The sequence below is a fragment of the Monomorium pharaonis genome, chromosome 3 (genome assembly GCF_013373865.1).
Source record: "Monomorium pharaonis isolate MP-MQ-018 chromosome 3, ASM1337386v2, whole genome shotgun sequence".
NCBI lineage: Eukaryota > Metazoa > Arthropoda > Insecta > Hymenoptera > Formicidae > Monomorium > Monomorium pharaonis.
In genome coordinates, this window is record NC_050469.1 from 26,922,880 (window position 1) to 26,948,382 (window position 25,503).

General features: G+C 31.8%; 3 protein-coding genes across 8 annotated transcripts; 1 reads left to right on the forward strand and 2 right to left on the reverse strand.

The window, feature by feature from the left end:
• Window positions 1–1,474: 1,474 nt before the first annotated feature.
• On the forward strand, window positions 1,475–4,184 carry LOC105838461 (stromal cell-derived factor 2). Its single transcript, XM_012684036.3, has 4 exons — window positions 1,475–2,128; window positions 2,418–2,613; window positions 2,689–2,913; window positions 3,001–4,184. The coding sequence occupies exons 1-4, from the start codon at window positions 2,065–2,067 to the stop codon at window positions 3,167–3,169; spliced, it is 654 nt and encodes a 217-aa protein (XP_012539490.1). The 5' UTR covers window positions 1,475–2,064; the 3' UTR covers window positions 3,170–4,184.
• Window positions 4,110–5,519, reverse strand: LOC105838460 (palmitoyltransferase ZDHHC20-like). Its single transcript, XM_012684035.3, has one exon. It carries the CDS (start codon window positions 5,098–5,100, stop codon window positions 4,216–4,218), a length of 885 nt encoding a protein of 294 aa, XP_012539489.1. The 5' UTR covers window positions 5,101–5,519; the 3' UTR covers window positions 4,110–4,215.
• Window positions 5,520–8,461: 2,942 nt separating this feature from the next.
• Window positions 8,462–18,858, reverse strand: LOC105831654 (nicotinate phosphoribosyltransferase). Of its 6 annotated transcripts, none has more exons than XM_012671926.3 (12): window positions 18,611–18,858; window positions 18,044–18,278; window positions 16,835–17,005; window positions 16,630–16,756; window positions 16,205–16,416; window positions 14,797–14,915; window positions 14,485–14,678; window positions 13,470–13,658; window positions 11,861–12,086; window positions 11,466–11,798; window positions 10,256–10,384; window positions 8,462–10,008 (listed from the first exon to the last, which is right to left on the reverse strand). In XM_012671926.3, exons 2-12 carry the CDS (start codon window positions 18,246–18,248, stop codon window positions 9,931–9,933), a joined length of 1,983 nt encoding a protein of 660 aa, XP_012527380.1. In that variant the 5' UTR covers window positions 18,249–18,278; window positions 18,611–18,858; the 3' UTR covers window positions 8,462–9,930. The 6 variants fall into 6 exon arrangements, with proteins under 6 accessions (XP_012527380.1, XP_012527379.1, XP_012527382.1 ...); XM_012671925.3 differs by having other exon boundaries at window positions 18,616–18,857; XM_012671928.3 differs by having other exon boundaries at window positions 11,466–11,786; window positions 18,616–18,848.
• Window positions 18,859–25,503: the final 6,645 nt, after the last annotated feature.

The following is a 25,503-nucleotide window of genomic DNA, read 5'->3' on the forward strand; positions in this document are numbered from 1 at the left end:
AGCATTAATTTAATTGAGAAAAGAAATATATGTTTGCCCTAATACAATTGTATTAACTTGCAGCTGAAATATGCGGCAGTTGAAGGGAAAGACGAAAGAGACGAACAAACAGAAGAAGGAACGGAAAAAGGAGTTTCTTGAAAATAAGCAGCGGGTGTTCACAGTCGTGTTACCCACCATAGCTGCAATATTTGTGATAATAGCAGCATACGTTTATGTTAAAACCCGTCCAAAACTACTTGATTACTAATCAGCTTACATTTTGTAACCACTTTTGTCGTCCATTCGTTCTAATGCATAAACCACACCTTGACAATGCAAAAATTCTTTGCATTCTTTTATGGATATATGAATAAGTTTTTTTTTCTAAAAGAAGGCACATTCCACTGTTCTCTCCAGGGAGAATCTTGTATCCCAATCTATAAAACTGGAAACAGAATGCTATTTTTGCAAATGTCTGTATTATTTAATTTGATAAGAATATTTTTCAAGTCAAGAATTGTGTAATATATTAAGATTTATATAATTATATAAAAAGGCATAAAGGGGTTAAATGTTTTGTACAAAAACATTACAAGCACAAGAAAAGTTAATTTATATCACGTTTCTTAAAGAGTAAAGTTTATTTACTTCGAAACAATGTATTGAGTTCATTGTAATTTATGGACGGAATTCATATGTTATTTCATTGGTTAAGTAAGCTTTAAGTCTGCTCGTGGCTAGACTTAAGACGATTCTTGAACTTACGATCAGTCTATGAATTCCGCCCTAGGTCTTCCTTAATTCTTTTTTTTTTCATGCATGTTCTTTCCATCATTGAATCACGTATCATAGAGTTATATAAAGATATAGAATTTCGTTTTCATGAAATATTTTGTCTGACTATTTTTTGTATACTTCTCTAAACATTACACATAGAGAGAGTCCATATCTGTAAATATATATGTTTTAATAGTTATAAATCAAATTGGAAGATTGTTAGTATGTAAAGTATTCAAATAATGAATATGGGTCCAATGCGGTATGAAAATATATTTGTTATATATAAATATGTATTGTGTATTATATTTTCCTTATCTCTCCCTACTTCCCTAGAATTGTTTTATATATAATTTTTTTTAAATATTGTTTAATTACGTTTAAATAAATTTGATTATAAGATTAACTAAAATTTCAAATTATATTTTATTTAGCTGAAATGTGATTTAATGCTCTTAATAAATATCTTGTTTTACTTCGTTTAGTCTGAAAATAATACAAATCGTTAAAAGAAGTTGAAAAATATGTATTAATTTGGAAGTTTTATTTAAATTGACCAATTCCTAATACAAATAGTAGTGTGTTCTTAATTTTTTGGAAAAATTAAGGAAGAAAATTGGTTTTTTCTTTTTTTTTTAGAAAAATATAGAAAGATCTAATAATGAAATATGAATGTTTTTATATGAATAGTCTCCTTTCTTTACGAAGAAAAAAAAAATTGAAAAATACGACAAATATTTAAAGGAAAGAAAAATTTTTTTAGCAGTTTTTTCCCAGTTTCCAAAAATGTTTCCAAGAAGCCTAATAGAAATCAAAATTGTATTGAAATATGTGAAATAGGCATTAATTCTGTTAATTTTGCAAAAAATATTTCATTATCTACAGCAAATTCATATTGAAAAAGGAATTTTATATACAGAAGAGGAATTTAGGAAAAGAGAAAAATTGTTGAAAGGTTCTTTCTCTATTTTATTTTTCGCTTCTTTCCTCTTTTATTAAATGTCAAATAGAAACAATCTCGTTATATCTCAATATAACTGTTCCTTTTAACTGATTTGTTACTTTTTTCTCTTTCTCTTCACTAGGAAAGGAAAAGGAGGAAAGTGTAGTGCAAGCTGGACGAGCATCGCATTCGTGTCAGGTCAGATCCAGAAGTATCGTCCAGAACGCAGACACGTGGATAGTAACCAATAGAAAGTTGACACGTCCTTACGCCCCCCATGTATTAATTACTATTGCCGGTGACGGGTTTATCGTATAGCTTAATTCTCCTGTCAATTGTTGCCAGGAGCACCTGATCGCGAGATGGATTATATGGTGCTTTTTTCAAGCCTCGCAGTACTCTTGCTTTACATAAGTTGGATTCAAGGTACTCCTCGTTTTTATCTCGTAGGAACACATTTGCCCGTAAATATGAAGTTAATGGAGGTTATGTTGTTTTCGTCGTTTTACGTGTTATGTGCGCTATGCGTTTTTAATATCTTGGCATTAATTTTATTTCCTGCCGTTTTTATTCGCGTTATACTTTACATTACGTGTACTTTTAATCGCATACAAATCAGAAAATTAGCGTATCGCTCGAAATCTTAAAGCAAGAAACACTGTGAGTGTGTGAACTTTATTAACTATTTTATATTTGAATTTTACTGATTTTGCAGCCAAGGGAACCCAGCATGTAACCTGTGGCTCTGTACTGAAATTAATGAATGTAGATTACAATGTGAGGCTACACTCCCACGAAGTAAAGTATGGTAGTGGTAGTGGGCAGCAATCGGTAACAGGTACCAATGCCAAAGAAGATGGTAATTCCTATTGGCTCGTTAAAGCTGAATCAGGAAAGCAGTGTATGCGAGGGTGAGCTAAAGCTTATATACATTTAAAACGATAATTTTTATATACAAGCAAATTGTAACAAAATTTTCTTGATAGGATGCCGATTAAATGCGGAGATACTATCAGACTGGAGCATATTGCAACAAAGAAGAATCTTCACTCACATCTCGTTAGCTCGCCGCTAACCGGAAAGCAGGAAGTTTCTGCCTATGGGGATGCCAGAGGAGAGGGTGATACCGGCGATAACTGGATGTTGATATGTCACAATGATTTTTGGGAAAGAGATGATACAATCATGCTGAAGCATATTGATACCGAAAAGTAAGTATATTTCTTTGTGGATTAAAATGTAAATAAAAGATAGTATTATCTAGAATAATATATAATTTATATTGTGCGTTCTCACAGGTACTTGGCTGTTACTGGCAGAACTTATGGTACTCCAATTAGTGGACAGACTGAAGTAGTAGGCGAATACTCTCCAAATAGTCCACACACGCAATGGTCGGTAATGGAAGGACTGTTTATTCATCCCAGCGACTTCAAAGCACAGCATTTTCTGCACACGGAATTATAAAGATAATTTTTATAAATGGTAACTCTTTCTACAAGGCATGTATATAAGCGTTGCAGAGAATGCGTGAATAAACTAGGCGAAAGTGCATCATTATAATGTTAAGAAGTTATCAGAAAAAGACTTAAAATGTCATTAAATGACATTTCTTTCTCGAGCGCAATTTATTTATTGTGATAATATTAATGTTGTATTTTTTTAGAAAACAGAATCAGTTCCTTTTAAGTTGAAAAAAATTACACAGAATCAGTTGCTTTAAAATTTTTTGTGAATAAAATTATTTACATTGAATTTAAATTTAACAATATTCTGAGCCCTACTATCACATTTTGCATCATTATAAATTTTAATATATATATGTACTATATATTTGAATTAAATTAATAAATTAAATAAATTAAAAAGTATGAGTCTTCTCTTGTGTATAAAAATGATCGTGTTAAATAAATTAAAGTTTAAATAAATCAATTAAAATAAATTTATTATTTAGGAAATCTATATTACTGTCAGGCATAAATAACAAATAAATCGAATCAAGTATAGAGCATGAAACCGAAAATTATCATAAAAATAAAATTAATAATATACTTTATATAAAATATATACTTATACACATGTTGGGTTAGCCTCAACAAACCTAAGTTCTAAATCTTATGTTATATTGAGAAATGTGAGAAATAATTTTTATTTATTACACAATCTGGAAAATAATTTATGCTCAATTAGACTTCTAATCAATAATATGATATTTCTGCTAATCATGAGGAGTATTAAAAAAAATAGTAGTGAGCTAATTGGAAAAATTACAAGTTCGAAAAGAAATTACTGTAACCTCTTTTTAAGAATAATATCTATAAAATTTTTATTAATAACTGAAAATATTATTTGATAATTGTAAAATGCGCTCCTATCTCTGTGTTATCCATCATGTATGAATGCATAATTATGTTGTACATATGACTGTATTTATTGCTATATAAGTACATAATAAAGAAATGTGTATGTGTTAGATATTTAATCAGAGTTTATTTATTCACTTGACTAGAGTCTCACACTTCCTTTAGTTCATATTTGCCGTTAATATCTCGCGTGCCTATGAGACCGTTGTATGGGAAGATAATATTCGACAGACCATAGCTGCCGAAGATCTCCCGCAGATTTTGTCTTCCCGTCACATTGACGTAACGTTGCTTGCCGGACAAGCAACTGTGCAGCTTCCACACGCCGAGTACCAAACAGATACACAGAATCGACATCAGCGTGTCAAACGTCGTGACTAAAAGTATACTCGAGCTATCTCGGGAATGCAGTAGTCTTGCCAGGGCGATCGGGAAGCAGAAGTTCAGGAATATATTGAGGTAGTCCGCGTCGCTCTTCACAATGTGACTGATGTTCTCGTACATGTACGGGCCCAGCACGCACAAGGAGTACAGACAGGTCAGTGATGTGTAGAAGCAGAACAGTATAAAGTTGCCCATGTTCTGGCGAAGCACGCAAGCACCCAGAAAGAAGCAATGGTGGTCCCGGAAGTGAAAGCACTTGCGGCAGAAAACGCAATGCTGCGTTGGCTTGCACATGTAGCTCTGACACCGGTCGCAGTGCCAAAACTTGTAAGCCGTATTGTGCGCCGGTGGCTGCACAACATTGTTGGACTGTTGCTCGTACTTGCGTTGCTGCTGCTGCTGAATGACAACATTGTACAGATTACCACTCTGTACCTCTTTCACCTTCATTGGAGTCGACTTGCAGCTGATGCTGTACACGGAGTACCAGTTTAGGTACACCTGCATGCAAAGGAAGATGAAGACAGGCGAGACCTTCTCGCCGATGTAAATCGTAATCGCGATGACAAACACGGTGCACATTAACGTCACCACCGGACATATTTGTTTGACGATTCTCAAACAGGTTTTTAAGTGCTGAGGGTGAGGCATACCTCACAGTAAACAATCTTTACATCTGATGTACAAATATAACTTTCGCAGACGTGTAAATCCAATTTCAGACATCTATTCATGCACAAGTTTCTTTCATTTTACATAAAATTTCTTCTATTTGTATTTCCTAAAAGATAAATTTATCAGAGAGCTTTCTTGATGGTTTTATTTTGTTGGAAGGATATATATATATATATGTATATTTTATATAAATATAAATACAAAAAACTATGTATTCTTTTTTAATACAAAGATACATAACATCGTTAAAGATCATTAATAAACGTAGTGTTATCAATTTTCAACATATGGAGTTCGTTTACTGATATAACCTCAAACTCACGTTGCACATTGAAAAGCGAACACTATACATATAATGAATCCCGTAGGTAATGTGCATGACTTTTTGGGTCTCTTCTATGCTATGTTCACGTTTATTTGGTTCTGTTTCATGCTATACCCGTAAATTTTACAATTATATGCATTCATATTTTAAATCGTTTTATGCAAATGTGCATAATCGTGTTCTATAAATGTGCAATACCACATATACATGATATAAATTCAAATATAATTGATTTGATAAAAATTCACTCACCGATTGCTGTCGCTGCTCCTGCTGCTGATGCTACTGCTACATTCCTTTTCCGGTTTGGATTCTGAAAATGTGATAAATATTATTCCTAAACTCAAACACAAAAACAGGTAAAGAAATGTATCACTTGAAAAAATAGTATATTTACCGAGTCGATCCATAAATGCCGTTTTCTGCTGACATCATCCTGCTATTCTCGAACCACACATTAATAACGATCGTCCGATATATACTTTATTCGGCACTCCCGATATTACGGATAATATATCACACACGAGTAAAACGTAAACCGCGCGCGAGAATTTCACTTGGCGCGACCGTTACATTTGAAAAAATATGTGAAAAGTACGGCTCGTCTGATTGGCGACGAATCAAAAAAGAAAATATGGCAGAAAAGTGTGGTATGATGCGTAACGTTACGAAACGAAACCCGAAAAAATCGCCAAGAATCGTACGTCGAGGCACACTGAACATAAGTAAAAAGCAATTTGCTCCCAGAGTTTTGTATTTCTGTATGATTGCGTGACGACTAGTAAAGTTTCATTACTGGCACGATCGACATTCTACCGAACGGATTGCGTTACCCTCCTCGAGCGAATACGCGCACACGAAAACTTTGCTCGGAACGAAAATCAACATGGCACGAAAAAGTGACGTAGTGACGTCACGTAACTTCGTGGAAACGCAGGCCGAGGAAAACCGTTTGAATAAAAATTACGCGCCGAGATACAACGAACGGATCAGACAAATTTGTTTCGAGAATTTCGTATGCTCGCACGACTAGTAGCACTAGTAACACACTTCACTTAATTGGCACTCGCGATATTCTACCGAATATATCCTCTTCACACTTTACTCGAACGTGCACGCGAACACTTCACTCGAAACCGAAGGCAAACGCACGATGACACGCTTTACACATGAATACCTCTGCTACGTACGATCTCATATGCGCACAATGAATTCTGAACACGTGACACGCAAAGACACGCACGGAGTCGACAGAGCGTCTGACCGGCGCTGGAGTGGCGTACGTGACTGGAGCGCGGAGCAACATGGCGGCAGCGGCGCAGGCGCGGCGAGTCAACAAGTCAACGGTCGCTTGGCAACGCCGAGTGGCGCCGACTAGCGCCGAGTACCGCCGAGTGTACCTACCAACGGTCACGTCCGCTGCTGCCGCCATTGTTCCCTCACGCTCCAGCGCCGGTCGGACGCATTGTCGACTCCGTGCGTGCTCGCGTGTTGAGAATTCATTGTGCGCAGGTACGGTGCTGTGTCGAGAATGTCGTCGCGCTAACAGACGACCCGCGAGGCATCGTGCGTTCGGTTTCGAGTGAAGTGTTCGCGTACGCATTCGAGCAAAGTGTGAAGAGGATACGTTCGGTAAAATATCGCGAGTGAATTAAGTGTAGTGCTAGTCGTCGTGCGAGCATACGAAATTTCATATTTTCGAAACGAATTTGTCTCCGTTTGTTATATCTCGGCGCGTAATTTTTATTCAAACGGTTTTCTCGGCCTGCGTTTCTCGGCCACGAAGTTACGTGACGTCACGCCACTTTCATGCCATGTTGATTTTCGCCGCCAATCAGACGAGCCGTCCTTTTCATGTATTTTTTCAAATGTAACGGTCGCGCCAAGTGAAATTCTCGCGCGCGGTTCACGTTTTACTCGAGTGTGATATATTATCCGTAATATCGGGAGTGCCCAATAAAGTATCGGACGATCATTATTAATGTGTGGTTCGAGAATAGCAGGATGAGGTCAGCAGAAAGCGGCATCCATGGAGCGACTCGGTAAATATACTAATTTTTCAAGTGATACATTTCTTTACCTGCTTTTGTGTTTGAGTTTAAGAATAATCATTTATCACATTTTCAGAATCAAAACCGGAAAAGAAATGAAGCAGTAGCAGTAGCAACAGCAGCATCAGCAGCGATAGCAATCGGTGAGTGAATTTTTATCAAATCAATTATATTTGAATTTATATCATGTATATGTGGTATTGCACATTTATAGAACACGATTATGCACATTTGCATAAAACAAATTTAAAATATGAATGCATACAATTATAAAATTTACGGGTATAGCATGAAACAGAACCAAATAAACGTGGAGATAGAAAGTCATGCACATTACCTACGGGATTCATAGATATTTGACGTAGTTTAATGTGCACATTTTGTGCACTTAGAGACGCTGATGGATGAAAATATCTAAAACTACGCGATGACTACCACTCTCAGGTTTCTCTCTATCGTGACATAATTTCTTTAAAAATGTTCTTATTTCTTGCAGCAATAATTGCATGTTTTCACTAGCACATTTCAATATGTATGTCATGTAATCAAGTATGACCTCATGTTGTTGATAAACATTAATAAAATGTATGAACATACGTACTCATGTACAAAATATCGTAATTACATCAAGATCTCTCATTTCTAAATAATAAGAATATTCACTGCACCAGTTGCTAAACAATTATCAGTGTGAAAGTGTTTGAGAAAAAAAAATTATAAATTGCAAACTGATATCTTTAAATCTTTCATACAAATTTTTATTAAAACATTATTTTGTAAATATTTTATAAATCGTTCACTAAGATATCGACTATTTTTTGGAAACTTGGAAATGTAATTATTTTTATCTGTTTATAAGACACAATTTTTTCAAATTAAAAAAATTACTCTTCAGGAAACATTTCGCAAATAGCAGAATGGATAAGACTAATGAGGATTTAATTATTGACATTCAAGCAGATACATAACAGCTATATGTTATTTATTTCTCACTATAAAAAACACGAGTATATTTTACAATTATGCTTATATACCATAAACGATGTATTGTAAATGAACATTACAAAAGGATAACAGATCTTATGTTGAAAGTATACAGTAAAGTTACAATTAAAAACAAATAGCTGTAGAACTAAAACGATTTATCATAGATTAATCTTAAGAATAGCATAATATTGATAAAATTACTCGAAGAGTGATATATAATAAACCATTTCTTGAATAAATATTCGGACAAAATCTGTTGGGACACATTATTTACATATATATCGGCCTACATACTGTAACTGTCAATTAAAACGTATAAGTAATAAACGAAATTAACTTTGAATTTTGCTCATTAATTGTCAAATGTTAATCTGATATAATACATTTTTTTCCTTTCTTTTTTTTTCCTTCTCTTAGTGTGTGTGTGTGCGCGCGCGTGTGTACATCAATACATACTTTTATACATATTGTACACATGCATGTAAAATTATGAATATGTATAACTATTTTATGCTTACACGCTCTTTGTACATTTGTGTAAATAACAACGGTAAATATATCGAATGTATCACTCTTATACGAGAATATTATTAAAGCAGTCTTCAGCAATTATAAATACATAATAATAACAATAATAATAATACAATAAAAATTTACAAACACACACACACACACACACACACACACACACGCACGCACGCACATACATACATACATATACATATAACTTTCCACTATAATAAAACAAATCTTCAAAAAAGATGGAAAGAAAATATTTAAAAAAGAAGAGAAAGACCAGTAACGCAACAATGATGCAATCGAAAAAGAATTGTGAAACGATTACATTACCACATATTGCTATACTTTGAAATATTTGATCGTGTGTACATATATTTAACCTAGATTATTTCTAAAAAATTAATCATTATTCGGAAATTTGAATTGTGCATGCCTAAAATCACACACATATACGTGTTTTTTTGTACACTATTTTGTACTTTTTTTTAAGTAGGATTAAGAATACGTATATGTGTATGCGCGATAAAGCTACTGTTCGTAAATAGACTTTTGTAACGAAATATCTCATCCTATAAATCGTGTAAAACTATACAAATATGTTATATGATTTGCGCAAAATTTACCAAAATATACTGTTACAATAATAATATAATTCGATATTTTCAACAATGGAAACTGTGAAAAATATCTTTTATAGGATTCTCGCTTTCCCTTTCTCTCTCTCTCTCTCTCTCATGGTATATGTTACGGTGCAATCGTGTTTATAATGCACAAATGTTTGCTCGATTGCAACAGTACGTTACCACTGCTCTTTGAGAAAAAATTTATTATGCATTTCCTCAGTAAATCTGTGATTCTGTTATTACTATATTTATAATTGCTAGAGACTAGTTTAACGATATTCTTGTACAAGAGTAGTATGCTTCACCGTAATTCTCCAATCGGCGCATTCCGAGACCACAATTCGTCGATAAATCTATATAAAGTATCACTGACAGCTACCTGTAACATACATTGAGAAAAAAAAAACATTTAAATAATGTTTCGAGATTTCAACAAACAATGCAAGTATCTCTTTCAGTGATACACAAATTAAAATTTTCAAAATATTAGTAATTAATATTAACAAATTAATATTTAAAATATTAGAATTTATATATTTTTTCAAATTTTAATTATATATATATATATATATATATATATATATATATATTCTTAGCAAATTTCAAAATACTAAACAATTTTTTACCTTATATGGTGTTGGATTCAAGTTCCTTTTATGATCGTTACGTAACGTATTGAGGGATTCTTGCACTCTGCTGCGAATTTCTTGCAATGTTGGTAATGGCTGACACAGTTTGCCATCTTTCCAATATATCTGTAAAATTTTTTATTTATTAATCACAAGTATAAATACTGTTAACATCGATAATAATGATGTGTATAAATGTCACTTATGAAATAATTGGAACAATTTATAGAAGTATATTCTTGCTTATATTCGTTGTGTTGCTAATTAATAAAGAAATTTAATTAATGTAAAAAAAATATATATACAACACATATATAATACATATGACAATATTTTACTTCTCTGATCATCACGTTTTAAACATATCGATGAAATAGAAGGCCCTATATGGTTGACAGCTAGATCTTGTTGCTAATTATAATTTTTATAATATATTAATGTAATAATCTCAGCCCATATAAATTGCGCGCCGACAATTTATCGGTCTTGAAATACAGCTACTAAGCTAAATTTTAGATGTTTACAGAGCCTTCTATTTCATTAATATGTTTAACACATATATAATGTTTAAATGTCAAAAGCACAGTAAAATAATCAATTTCTGCAAAGAAAAAATTAAACTTTAAATTGATAAAGGAATCTAAACGAGCAAGCTATAATATAGCAAAATAGTATCTTACACATTAATATATATTATCATACAGTAATGTTAAGCCTTCGGCACACGATATGATTTTTTATGCTAGCACGCATAGGAGGCGTCTTACGATTGGCTTACGATTGGTAATATAATCATTCGAGCCAATCAGGACACGTAATAAGAAGTCTCGTATGCGATCTAGCATGAAAAATCGTATCGTGTGCCGAAGGCTTTATATACTAATGTAATAGTTTGTCATTTTCAGTAGAATTTTTTGCATAATTCATCTTTCCTTTTTAACGTAGAGAAAAGGAGACAAAACAAATGATGCAAGAAGTTTAATTAAAAAGAATAGACTTATTAGACAATTTATTTAAAAATCCGAAAATTGGTTAATTTTAATTAACACATGCTATAAAAAATTGCGTGAGTCATAAGAATTAATCTTAATTTATCACACTTGATAAGGACCCAAATCTAGGATCGAAACGTAGTGTATCGATTTGAGAATAAATCTGGCCAGTAAGGTCGAACCAATACTAATTTCAATTTTAATTAACACAATACCTTGTGCAGAGACTCTACTCGAGTTGGTGTAACATTAGCTCTTTTTGTTTGTTGAAACGGATGCCTACAAAGGACTTTCTGCATCATTTGCGGTGGTTCCTCTGTCGTTTTTTGCAAGAGATCTATCAATGCATAGCCATCCGACCCGTATAATCTGTAGGCATCCTTCCTGCCTGGTATTGTGACTTTTCCAACTTCTTGGCTGAGCTTGATCCTTGGTTCGTCATTGATCTCTACCATTTTGTAAACGCAGCCTAGCGCCGGTTGTCTCTGACATGTCACGAGATGCGTTCCGATTCCGAAGCAATCGATTTTGTGACTCTGGAAAATATCCTTTACATCCATATCCTTCATATCATTTGTTACTACATCCGCTGCTATTTGTAAATTTTTACCTGCTCATTTAAGCTTATTATTGTCTCCTCGTTGATGTCGTTGGATGCGCAAATCATCAATTTTGCGAACCACGGTATATTATATTTAACAGCAATTTTTTCGAAAATATCCCTCGCCACGTTACTGAGATACGCTAAATCGCCGCTATCAATCCTAATTCCGATGGCTCTGTATCCTAAGTCGTTCAGAGCTAACGCGACCGCGCAGAAGTTTAACAGACCGCTCCTATTCGTAAAATATTTATCTATGAGACATCTTTTACATATAAAATATGTATGAGACATATAAGCAATACTTTACACTTCTATTAACTATAATTGTTAATTAAAAAGCAATCCAGTTGCACACTTTTTATGCTGTAATTCTACATTACATAAAATCAAGCCTAAACTTGGCAATGTATTTTTGAAAATTATATATTCTTGTTTCTGTACTTATAATTTCTCATGTTTAATTAATATACGAAAAAGATAAAAAATGTTTCTAATAACTTAAGTTACTAAAAATATATTCAATTTATATTAAAAATAAATTTCTTGAACTTCTATTATTTACTTTTATATTCTTTGCAAAGTTAAACTTATTTTTTTAATGCCAAGTTTAAAATAAAGATAAGAAACATTGCATACAAAGAATAAAGCACACAATAAAACTAAGGCTACCTAAACTTGTGCATTCGTTGTTAATTCGTAACAGAGTAATAACTTTCAACCCCAGTTATATTGTTATTAAAATGTTTCCAATAAAGAAAATTTTCTGATACTCTAACAACAAACATTCAAGTATAGTCAATTGATAGTATCAATGCACTGAGATTATTGGAGTAAATTTATTTTTTTGAAAATATATATTTTTACTTTTTAGTTGTTTTTTGTAATATAGTTTCTTTTGTAATATTTTAATTTAGTAGTGTTTTGTAGATAAACTCTTGCAAGACAAAATATTTGCGTTACATGTGGAATGTGCCCATATCAATTATCGAGAGAATTAAAGGGCAGAATTGGGAGGGGCACTATATAAGATTACAAGTATATAATGACTAACAACTAAATTCTAACGAAAAATAAAGCTTTCGGCACACGATACGATTTTTCATGCTAGCACGCATACAAGGCGTCTTACGATTGGTTTGCGATTAGTAACATAATCTGAGCTAATCAGAACACGTAATAAGACGCCTTGTATGCAATCTGGCATGAAAAATCGTATTGTGTGCCGAAGGCTTAAGATTCTGATTGTTTTATATCTAATTATGGCACGTCAGAAGAGTAACATGATAAGATAACATAATTTGCAATTTGCCCGTTTTACAGAATATTTCTTTATTTAACATTTTCTAAGCGAAAGATAAAGAAAGAAATTAAATCAATCATATCAGCTATTAAACAATTCAAAGAAGCTTTAAATTGTTAAAATACTTTAAAATTGACTTTCTATATATCCCATTAAATGTAATTTCAACTATTAAAATATTATTTATTAAAGGATATCGATGTAGGCTTTGGTATGACAAAAATTAAAATATAGTTTGCAAAGCGTAGATCTGATGAAAAGAAGGGGAAGGGAAAATCACATTCTGCAAAACAGGCAAACAGAGCGATATCGTACCTCACATAGAGCTCACCCAATTCGCCTCGTCTTAAAAAGCCATTCTTGTGAAGTTGCGAAGTCGATTCTGATATAAATGGGTTGTTTCTTACACCGTTTTGGGCGTGTGTATTGGACCCGTTAGTTAGAAGTTTATTCTTTACATTTAGGCTGGCCACTTGTGCCTGCCCCTTGCCAGACGTCTCAATGCTACAAACACACTGCTATTAGGCTAAAAGTGTGTATATGCATGTCGTCATGCCATGTGTTCGCGCGACGCGATGACAAATAATAACGCTAATAAAATTAAATTAATATACTTTTGTTTAATTAAAATATGAATTTAATTATTTTCTATTTGTATAGGTAAAAGATAAATATGTAATGAGATAAAAAAGATCTTATAACATAAATAAAATACAATACTTGACCTTCGGAATCGTAATTACATTTCTACAAATTACACTGCATCTATGCGTATAATCTATGTATGTAAAAACTGTTCTAATTATATATTACAAATAGTTTTTAGTGCATACATATGTATAAAAAACTAATACACTGACCGCAATTTATGTGTGCACGTCACAAAATACAAGCTTACAATATTGTAATAATTTTTTTACTTTAAAGGATTATCTTTAAATTTAATTAATTTTTTATTCAAAATAATTGACTTTACTTTGAATAATCTACTTTTATCTATTTTTGCTGAAGATTTAATTACACTATATTGCCCTTATATATTTTTTGTTAAATTTATACATAATTATTACAATAAATATTAAATAAATGTAAATATAAAAACAGCAAACTAATTAGCGAAACATATACATAAACATACAGTCTACTAATAACTAATACAAAAAAATAGGTATAAGCAAAAAAGTTTACGTAAACTCCATGCAAAAGATTGATGTGACATGAGTGCGATAGAAAAATAAGCAAAATACACAAAGTTCAAATTTCAAAAACTAATATGTCAAGCTTTTTATTTAAATTAAAAATATTGAATAAACGTGCGATGACTACATACCTCTTAACATCGTACGTGTCTACAAGAGCAGTGAATCTTTCTGGGAAAGCGACGGCATAACTAATTAAAGCCGCCAATTCTCCGTTAGATGCTTGCGAGGCTAAAGCTCCCAAATCGTCAGCAATAGCTTCGCGATGCTTAAAAGCGAGTTCCAATAGATCTAAAACGTCGCCCGTTTGTTTATGCGCCAATGTCTGCAAGAAAAACAAATACATTAGTTTTTTTCTTCTTTTTGATTACATTTCCCACAGAATTTAAATATTTAATTCATTTATTAATTGATAAGAGAAAGTTCTTATCAAATGCACTTACTTTCCCTTGCAGATCGCTAATGCTGGTGAAAGACGTAATGTATGCATGTGCATGTGTACCACAGACAGGTATATTGAACAGCTTTCCAGCCAAGACGTTACTAGTTCCATCAAACCCACCTATAATAGAGTAAATTGTTTTAAAGAAGTATATTAAAACCTCGCTGTGCTCTCAGTGCAAAAAATAAAATAGACACCATTTCTCATGTTTCTTGAGATTTTTGTTCAATTTAAATGAAATTTAAATAATTTTAGTCTTACTTTTTTTGATTCAAATCTAATGATAAAATTATATTTAAAAAATTATATTTTACAAAAATTGACGATGTGCGCGAGTGGCCTATTTTTTAAAGAAATATGTATTGAATGATAAAAATATTTCTTGTCTTTACTTCATAATGTAATAAAATTACATCACATAAATAAAACTACTAAATGTTTTCTATTAAAAGATAATCCTACTTTTTTGCTTCCAATGTATTTTAAAAAATGGCAGCTAATTATTTTCAGTAGTTCCATGAGACAGTAGGTGTGTGTGTGTGTGTATGTGTGTGTGTGTGTGTGTACACGTACATCAAATCGAAACTATATCCTTTGACCTCATAAATTGTTACTCATCACCTAGGTAGTACCAACTGGCACCGAGTAGAACAATGTATTGATTTCACTTTTGTGAATTGTTAAGTATAGTGTAAGGGTGCTGGAGTGGTACCAGACACCTCCATTTTCATTATATATTACATTACAGACTATATATATTTAGATATATATTTAAACCTTTTTATTTTCAATTTTGTTTTTCACGAATAAAAATTTGAATGTTTAAAATATATCGTATAAAAAAATAATTACATATTTCATCAGCATTAAATATATTGTATACATAATGCACATGCAATAAAACCTATATGCAATAACTCCTACATTATATATTTTTATGTCCATACTTTCGCAATGTAGGCCATTGCAATACTGTATAATTGCCATGCACAATAATTAGTATAATAACCGTGTGCGAACAAAAATAGCAATTGATACCAGTTGCAATTGACATAAATTTCTTATGCAATAAATTTGTTTAAATCTAAATGATTCTATTTAACATTGCTAAATAGTTCTATTTAAAAATTATAATAACAAATTTGTTTTAAAAATGATGAGCTGATTGTAGTTAGTAGACACCTCCATTTTCATTATATATTACATTGCAGACTGTAGAGATATATATTTAAAACTTGTTTTCAATTTTGTTTCTCACGAATAAAAATTTGATTGTTCAAAATACATTGTATAAAAAAATAATTACATATTTCATCAACATTAAATGTATTGTAATGCACATGCAATAAGAGCACATGTTTTGTCAAACTAAATCAACATAACTAGAGTGAGTAAAACAAAGTATTTACCAACATAGCTGTACTTAGACGCGCTTAATCCTCCATCAGGTCCTTGCGCTCTTCGAAGACCAAATTCAAGCAGCGTTATATTTTTTCCAGCAACCATGCGATATCTTGCCGCATTTGTTGCCATTAGACTCGCGTAGTTAACCAATGTTAATAAAGTTGTTTCTAAGAGCTGCACCATTATCAATGATCCTTCGACTCTTAACAATGGAACTCTACAACAATTAAATTTGATTATAAATCTAAGTAAATAATTAAAATTCACTTAATCAAGTATATAAAAAACTAAAATTACATTGATAAAGAAACTAAAATTATAATCTTTTTAACTTATTATTTACATTGAAAGCTTCTTATCTATTGCAACAATTCATGTCACTACTATATCTAATTGTTAATTTTTTTAAATAAGCCTTTCATAAATTTACCTTGGAAAAACAACAGATCCTTCGTCTATAGCGTATATTGTGACATCTTTTGCAGTAAGACTTTGCAAATAATCAAAGAATCTTTGGTCTACTGTAGCGGGCATAGTCGACTTCAGGTACTTGATATCTGCAACATGAAAAAAAAACCACTAATTAATAAAAAAATAAAATACATATACACAAAGTAGCTCTAACAAATACATACCACTAGGGGAATAATGAAATTTATTCAAGAACTTGATACATTCCTCAAGACCGGCGAAGATCGTAAATTCTCCCTGGAAGGGATTCTTGCGGAAGAACAAATCAAATACGGCATGGTCGTTCATTTTGCCGCTCTTCCAATAGGCATAAGCCATAGTAATTTGATACAAATCTGAAAAAGCAAGTCATCCTTCAGTAAGCGAAACTTAAAATATAAAAGACCTACAAAAGTTCAGTATCGTCTCAAGATTATGCAGAATACAGATCACAATAGATACATCGCGAACTATAGATATACTAATGATAACCAGTAAAAGGAAATGTTACGTAAGAAGCAACAAACCATGCTATTTACCAAGGCAAATTGTACATTCGATATTCTGCGATCGCGCGCAAATATCAGCTGCATAATATGGCGCGCGGCTTTTTTGCCGGCAGGAAAATTGCACGTAGTTTTAATGTTTTATCTTAGGGGAAACGGTGTTTTGCGGTGCGCATACCGCGGGCGATTCGCGCGGGTCTTTTTGCATGTGAAAGCGACACTTCTCGCGTGTCACATTCTAATAAACAGGCAGCAGAGACATTGACAAATCGCCGCGAGAGATACGCCGGCCGAGATGTTTGCGCGTGGCTTACATCACCATTGGAATATTTACAAACATGATCACGTTCTCTCTGCACTGTGTACATGGTTCACGCGCGGATTGTACGCGAGTAATCCTACGCGAGTAATCCTACGCGATTTTTTTTCCACATGTATATCTCGTCGGCGTTGCTCCTTTCGCCTCTCGCGATCGACTACGCGCGCGAGAACGCTCGGGGGATCGAATGTAGTGCAAGGAAATCGGTGTTCAGACGTGAAGGAAAAAAAAAGAGGAAACAAATTTCGCTCCCCGTTAAAGAAAACGCGATGTCCACCGTTCGAGGAAGGTTTTTCTTTTTTTCGTTCTCCGCGTGGATGGCCGTCTTGATTCGACTCTTCCGAGAAAGCAAGCGTTCTCTCTGTTTCGGGGACGAGCGCCGCGTTCCTCGACGATGCTCGCGAAAAGAGAGGAAGAAAGAGGGGGGAGGGGGGGGGGGAGAGAGAGAGAGAGAGAGAGAGAGAGAGAGAGAGAGAGAGAGAGAGAGAGAGAGAGAGAGAGAGAGAGAGAGAGAGAGAGAGATTGAGGTTAGCTCGAACGCGCGGGCCGCATTCCTGATTTCCGTTTACCTGTGAGCAGCGGCTGAACGATGCCATTCTGCCGCGAGTTACAGCATGTCATTCCACTCTCGTCGTCCGTCGACATCTCGAAAATAGGACTTCTTGCGTGCGTCCGCTTCGGGAGGTACTGTTCGCTGCTCTCTGGATCACTTGCTGCAGCGGCAGCGGCACCACTCGCACTTCCAGCTGCACTCACCTTCTGCACTTTCCGCATCTCGGAAATGAAGCGGGTACCCTACAGGCCCTACACATACATACATACATATATATACATATATACGTGAAAATGCATTATGCGCGTTCATTAGATATATCTGTATCATGCATGTCACTATATGTCGCACTGAATTTGCGCGTAAATAACCTCGACGGAAATTTATGTCCGTCTGTAAAAATTAATGATAACAGCCGCTTTTATCAATGCGATTTAATTCAACGAGCGTTTACAAGGCCCCCACCACCCCCATCCGAAGACCCCTCGTTACCCAGTGAAAAAAAATGTCCGATTCGCGCGCAGATCAGACGTTCAGGAGGGGGAAACGCGGAGGGGAGAAGAGGAACACGAGGAACGCGGACCTTACTTCGCACGGGGAATCTTCCTCGGTATCCAATCCGACGACGATCGCACTGTCACTGACGTCGATGCCGACGTGATAGCGTCGACTAGCATGCCTCGGCGCGAGTCGCGATGTAATATACCCGCGAGAATCGATAGGGAACATTTGAAGGACGCGCGGCGCCGTCCGTTGGCACGGCCTGTTACACCCGCTAGCGACTTTGCTAATTGCCCACGCGCGAGCGCCGAGTCGGTCGTTCGCTTGGAAATCATCATCCGCAGGATCTGGATCCCCCCGTGCATGCGCATCTCTCGTTCCGCGAAAACAAGGGATTGCGCATAGATTTTATATCTATCTCTACCCGAGGTTGTTCTATCAGGCTCGTCGTACGTGATTACGTTTAATTTAACATAGGTTGTTTACATTAGCTTTTATCACTTTTCATGTGGACAATACTAGCAATGTTAGATCACAATACAGAAAAAAGTAATTAAGGTTGTTAATATATTATATATGATTATAGTATTGATATAAAATAAAAACATTAAAATTTTAAAGATTTTTAAAAATTAAATTATTATTAAAAAGATAAAGAATTAAAATTAATCCACACGGATAGAAACGGACAATAACTTCAATTATTTTTGAGTATTGCGTTACGTAAAAAAATATAAAGATAGAAAAATTGATTTTTTGTTTAACATTTAGAGAAGATGATTAAATTAAGATCGAATTAACAAATTATTAATTAATTGCAAATTATAAATTATTTAAATATTTAGTTGATAATGAGAGTACTGTCGATTCATTATCCAGCAACCGCTGATTAATTCTTAAAACAGAAAAAAAGATAAAATAGAAATTAAGAAATTAAAGTTAATCTGCATTGAAGAAATAATTATAGCTTTGATTAATTTTATTGAAAAGCTTTGATTTATAAAAATTTCTCGAATAAAAATTTTTAAAACAAATATCTGTACTTTATAGAAAAAACTAAAATAAAGTATAGTTTTTAGGAAGGAATAAGAAATAAAGAATCTTTTATAACTTTAAAAAACCTTCAATGGGGATTCATAATGGACATATATTATTAAAATATTTGTTGAAAATTTCTCTCAATTTAACCACTTTTGATTAAAATTTATTAAGATTTATTAAAATTTATTGAAAATAATTTTTTTAAAGTTAAATAATTTATTTGAATTTATTAAATTTATTTTATTATTTTATTTTTATTGTTAAAAAATAAATTTTATGAATCTTAACAAATTTTGATGAAATGGATCAATTGAAGATATTTTCAATAAAAATTTTCATCAGCAATAATAACCGAAGAGAAATGAAAAAAAGGTATTATGTTTGTAAGAACTTGTTTAATATAAACTTAAGAAAACCAAGATTAAAATTTATCACGTTGGTAAAAACAAATATTAATATATCTTTGTCATCTTGTTGTGGTAATTGATGGGCTAGATTGTCTCGAACATCTCGTGGAATTTAGAATTTAAAACATTAAGTATTTTTCTATGAATGTATTGGAAGATAAAATTTAATGTTTCGAGTTCAAGTTCTAAATTCCACGAGTTTTTTTAGGCCGTCATAATCGCAACAGGATAGAATGATATTCTATCTCAACGTAGATTAACTTTAATCTCAGTTCTTTAAAATTTTTTAAACAAATTTAAGAAAGATAAAGCGTGAGTTAAATTGAGATTAAAATTAATTGATTGGTAAAAATAAAAATAAACACAAGAAGATTTAGGACAATTAAATAACGACAGTCATACGTTTCTCTTTTATATACAGAACAACGAAGATAATGCAACGAAGAGCAAAGAAAAGATTCATTCGGAAAAAGAGAATTCCGTTTGCAAATTGATATAGAATAATGTACTCACTGAATCTTCCATTTCGCTGCATTATATCATTCTGAAGATATACATACATATACGCAAACAGATATTGTCACGCGTAAAATATTCTAATGTGCATTTTATTATGTATCTACATTTCTAATTTCCTTTGCAATTACATATTTTTATACTTATATCAGATTAAAAAGGCATTAACGATAAGAAGAAAAATCGAAAAAAACCTCTTCTTGAATTTAAGTTTGAATATTTATTTTAAGGTTTTTTCTTTATTAGAATTATTATACTGGATCTTTTGACAAAGATATAATTTTTTGGAATTAATATCGTGAAGAAGATTATTTATTCCACGTTCCTAATTTTTTGAATTTGAATTTTAATGAAAATCTACATATTTTGTATGCATATACATTTATATTATATTATATTTACTATTATATTATATATGTACATATGTGTGATGAAATAATTTTTAATAATTTAATATGTTTTATATATATTGCTATATATTTAATTCCTAAATTGATATACAGTTTTTTTTTAAGTTTTGACACTCGCGGGTTTCTTCAAAAATCGGATTACATTAAATCGAAAATCGTAGTAAGGGAATTAAGTCTAATAATAGTGCGCGCACGGTGGTAATTAACAAATAGTTCGATTAAACACACGTATCGTTAGGGGCAACACATTGCCGCAACCGACGTCGGTTTCTGACGACGTTGCATACTGCGGCAATCTTCGCCTTGCAAGAGAAAAAAAGAGGAAAGATACTTTTTGAATCCGGTCAAAGTTCGCGTGTGGAAGAAAAAGAGTTAATGTGCGAGACTGTGCTTTTATAAGTCGCGTGTCACTTCTCCCGCAATTGGAATCTTAAGTCGCTAAGTGGAACTTTGCAATTCATTTCGATGAATCACGCTTATCCGTAGTTTATATATAACAATTCTTTAACTACGTTGGAATTTTCCTGACAGTTATATTTCCATTCCATGAATCTTCGACGAGTATGTATCCCTCGCTGAGTCTCAGAAATTTGAAATTTATTTTGAGATTTATTGAAATCGAGATTCTGATCTATTTATTTCAAAATTGAAATTATAAAATCATATCTTTACTTTTCTTTTCTGGAAATTGTTTTATTTTATTCTTCATTTTTACTCGGTTTTGATAATAATACATTTTTGATAATATGCGTATTTTCGAGAAAATCAGTTTTATCAATAGTTGAAATATTTTGATATTATTAAAAGAAAAAAAAGGAAGAGAGAAAGAGAAAGAAAAATAAAAAAACAAAACAAGGAAATAAATAAACGGTCTTAAAAAACGGATCTCATTGTTCGGCTTATATATATTTTCTATATTATAGAGTTTGTTCGAACTGTGTGCCGTTACTTTCGGACTTTCAACGCGGCTTAAAATAAAACTAGTAATATCACAATATTATCAATTTAACTAAGATATAACCTTCTACCTCGAAGAAGGTTCGCCTATCTCTACTTGCATTGTGTTATTCACATGTACAGTCTTATACATTATTGTTTTTACATGTGGCGTTATAATAGAAACACGAAAAACTATCAAAATTTTTATCTCAGTTTTTATATCTCATATATGAATATACACAGGAAATAATATATTGTGCAACAAGTGCGCTGAGTCGGCTATTGCCCGTAAGTACGGGAAGTGGATACATGATAAGCGAGTGCGTTCACCCGCACATGTTGCACACAATATTTTTTGTTACCTGTGCGTCAAAGTGTGATCCTTAAGTGTGAATTGACAGGTGAGAAAAAGGAACACTTTCGGTGCACAGGTAGCGAACATATCATTTTAATGTTAAGAAAAGAAAATTATTCAATTTCAGTTTTTCCTTTTAACCAACGATTATTATATATCTTTACAAAGAGTATTTTCTTGATAATAATTTTAAAATTCATTTATTATTTATTTGAAACAAATAATATTTATTTAAATTATTTCTGTGTGGAGAAACACAGAGAAATGTACTATCATTTGAATAAAATATATTTTCATGTATCAAAATATATGCGCAACGACACTTATCGAACTGATAGTTATCGGTAATCGTGTACGGAATAGCAGTTCTGTTTTCGTTGTTTTTCAAAAAAGTAAGACAGACATCGTTTTTTATAGCTTTTAAGACACGAAGTTTGATAGTGCTAGTTATAATTATGTGACATAATGGCGACATTATGAAAATATATAAAAAATTGAGTTTAAATTAGAGAAATGCGTGACATCGCAATCAATTACTCGTAAGATAAATCGCATCAATACTATGTTATATGTATTGATGGTACACAGTACGATATATCATGTTTTTACATTAAAAGTAGTGTATAGAATATTCTAAAATGCTATATTTAATAGTAAAAATATTAGGTATAATTTTTACAGAAAATTTTTGCGCTTGGACGGCTATTCGCTGAGTGGTAGAAATTATCTCGAACACGTTCGTGCAAGCGCACTAAATAACTAAATATATACACTAAATATAATATTTTATAAGATATTGTATACTTTTAATGTCAAAATGTAATGTAACACATTATGTACTATTAAAACATGTATATTACGCGTTTCCATAATTTATATAAACTCAATTTTTTTAAAATTCATTTTGTTACGTGTTTTTGTCATGTGACGTAATTTTAAGTTTTATTTAGATTTTTTATCTCAAAAACTGTAAGAAACGATTATTTTACTTTCTCGAGAGAGGATATTCTTTGTGAAAAATAATCGATAACTGAAAAAAGGAAAATAAATTAAATAATCGCTTTTCTTAGCAATAGAATTGCTTTTCTTAACAGTAGATATTTTTCACTCTTATCTTTCTTTGTTTTGTATTACAAAATTTTCTCATTTTCTACCGACCGGTAGAAACCGGTTATATTAACCGCCTGTTACGTATTACATGCTGCAGTTATCTGTGTGTAACAATTATTTAGCTAAAGTTTTAATTATTTTGGTCTACCGCAAATAAACTTGCAGAGTCACGTTCTGCATAAGAACCCAAGTAGCACATATTCGTTTTATAAATGTTTTCTAAACATGTCCAATATTTTCTAACCGTCAAACACTTATAAGAAACGTCTCATTTTAAAACGCGTGCGCAAGCGCGTGAATGCATTATTTTAAATTTGCGGAAAAATAAAATTTTTACAGATAAAAAAAAAACAAATTTTAACAGGTTCTTAAACGATTTTTTTTAATTAAAAAAACATTTTCCTAAATGTTTTTTAAGTGGACATTTTTATCAATTAGAAACGTTTTCCAAGAACCGGTTATGAAACATTTGTGAAACGTTTGTGAAATGAATATGTGCTATCTGAGAAGGTTTTATTAAAATCAGCAATGTATGCATCGTGTCGAGAAATTTTGTACATGTATTTACGTACTAAGTGTGACGCATACCATGCAGTAATCCATATTTTTGTAGGTCTTTTCTGTAAATGTTAACATAATGCTTAATAATTTATAATTTATGTAAATAAAAAAAGAAACAAATAAATTGTTTTTTATATTAATATATAATTATTAAGCTTGTATATAATAATTAATAAGCTTTACTTTAAAAAAAAGTATTGTAAACGTTTTACATGTTTTTAAATAAATTCCAGAAAATATTTTTACACGGTTAAAATTTTTCTACGTTACGTTTTATACTTCTTGTTACTTATTGTATTAGTAGAATCATCGTATCTATTGAGCCAAAGACAAGAGTTCTCTTACAAATAATATATACAATTATCTTATCACACAAAAAAATGCCGTATCTTACAGATATGATGTTTTCAATATTAAATGTCATTGATTTCAAACTTTAAATTATTAACCGTTTTAACTGCAACTCATATCTAAGCAATAGAGCTTGCTAATTAAGATTTTTACCAAGCTTATTAATATAATGCAAAAATTATGTGAATGACATTAACTGTTGATACGGGATCCTCGTTAAGTTGTTGATCCTTGTTAAACTTTTAACTTGCTCTTTTAACCGTTCTGCATTATTTGTCCTCGATTTTGTTTGTCTCCTTGTAGTAGATCTATCGACTCTTTTTAAATCGGGGATACTAATTTTCTGCTATTTTTGTAATTATAACAATTTCTCTTTCTGAATATCTTTCTCTTACTGCAGGAATAATATAAATAATATATAAAATATCTGAAGAGTATTTAAAAAGAGTATAATATTCTAAATTTATAATTTATAATAATTATTTGAATATTTAAAATAATTTAAATAAATATTTACCAAAATATTTTATAAATATCTTCGTGATTTTAGATTGAATATTTAATAAAATATTTAATCTATATTTTGATAACATGTTGAATAAAATTGTTATAATTTTCAAGTTTTTCTTTTGTATATTATGTATATGAAATTTGTATATGTATAAAATGTATTATATTTATATGTATTAAATTTATATATTTTTAAAAAATAAATACGGAAAAAAATAATTTTGCTGTTGCAGCGAAACTATTACTGCTACAGTATATTCGATGTGATAACAATAAAAAATTGCTATTATAACTAAATTTTAGCTATTATAAACGAATTTTCTAAAGTAAATTTGTCCGTAGAAACATATTAATTTACTGTGGAAACAAAATAGTTTGTTCTTAGCAAATATATTTTGTCAATATAACAAAATCATCAAATCAGATCGTTAATTTAGCAAAAGTTTTTTCTATTCTCGCCAATTTTGTTTGTTTATGTAGCAAAATTACATTAGTACTCTTAACATATTGTTTTGTTGTCCATGTAATAACTAATGTAATTTGCTAGGACAGCATAAAATATGCTGTACCAGCAAATTATTTTTCTCCGTAGTAATAATATTTATGAATATTTATCATAATTTTTGTTTGTTGTCTGGAAAGTAATGCAATCAATCATTTTATAGACTAAATATAAATTAAATATTTTATACAAATCGGTAAAGGTTTTAGTACTCCAATGATGGGATTGTCATTAATAAAGGAATATTGCAGTATCTACAAGATGTAAGTAAAA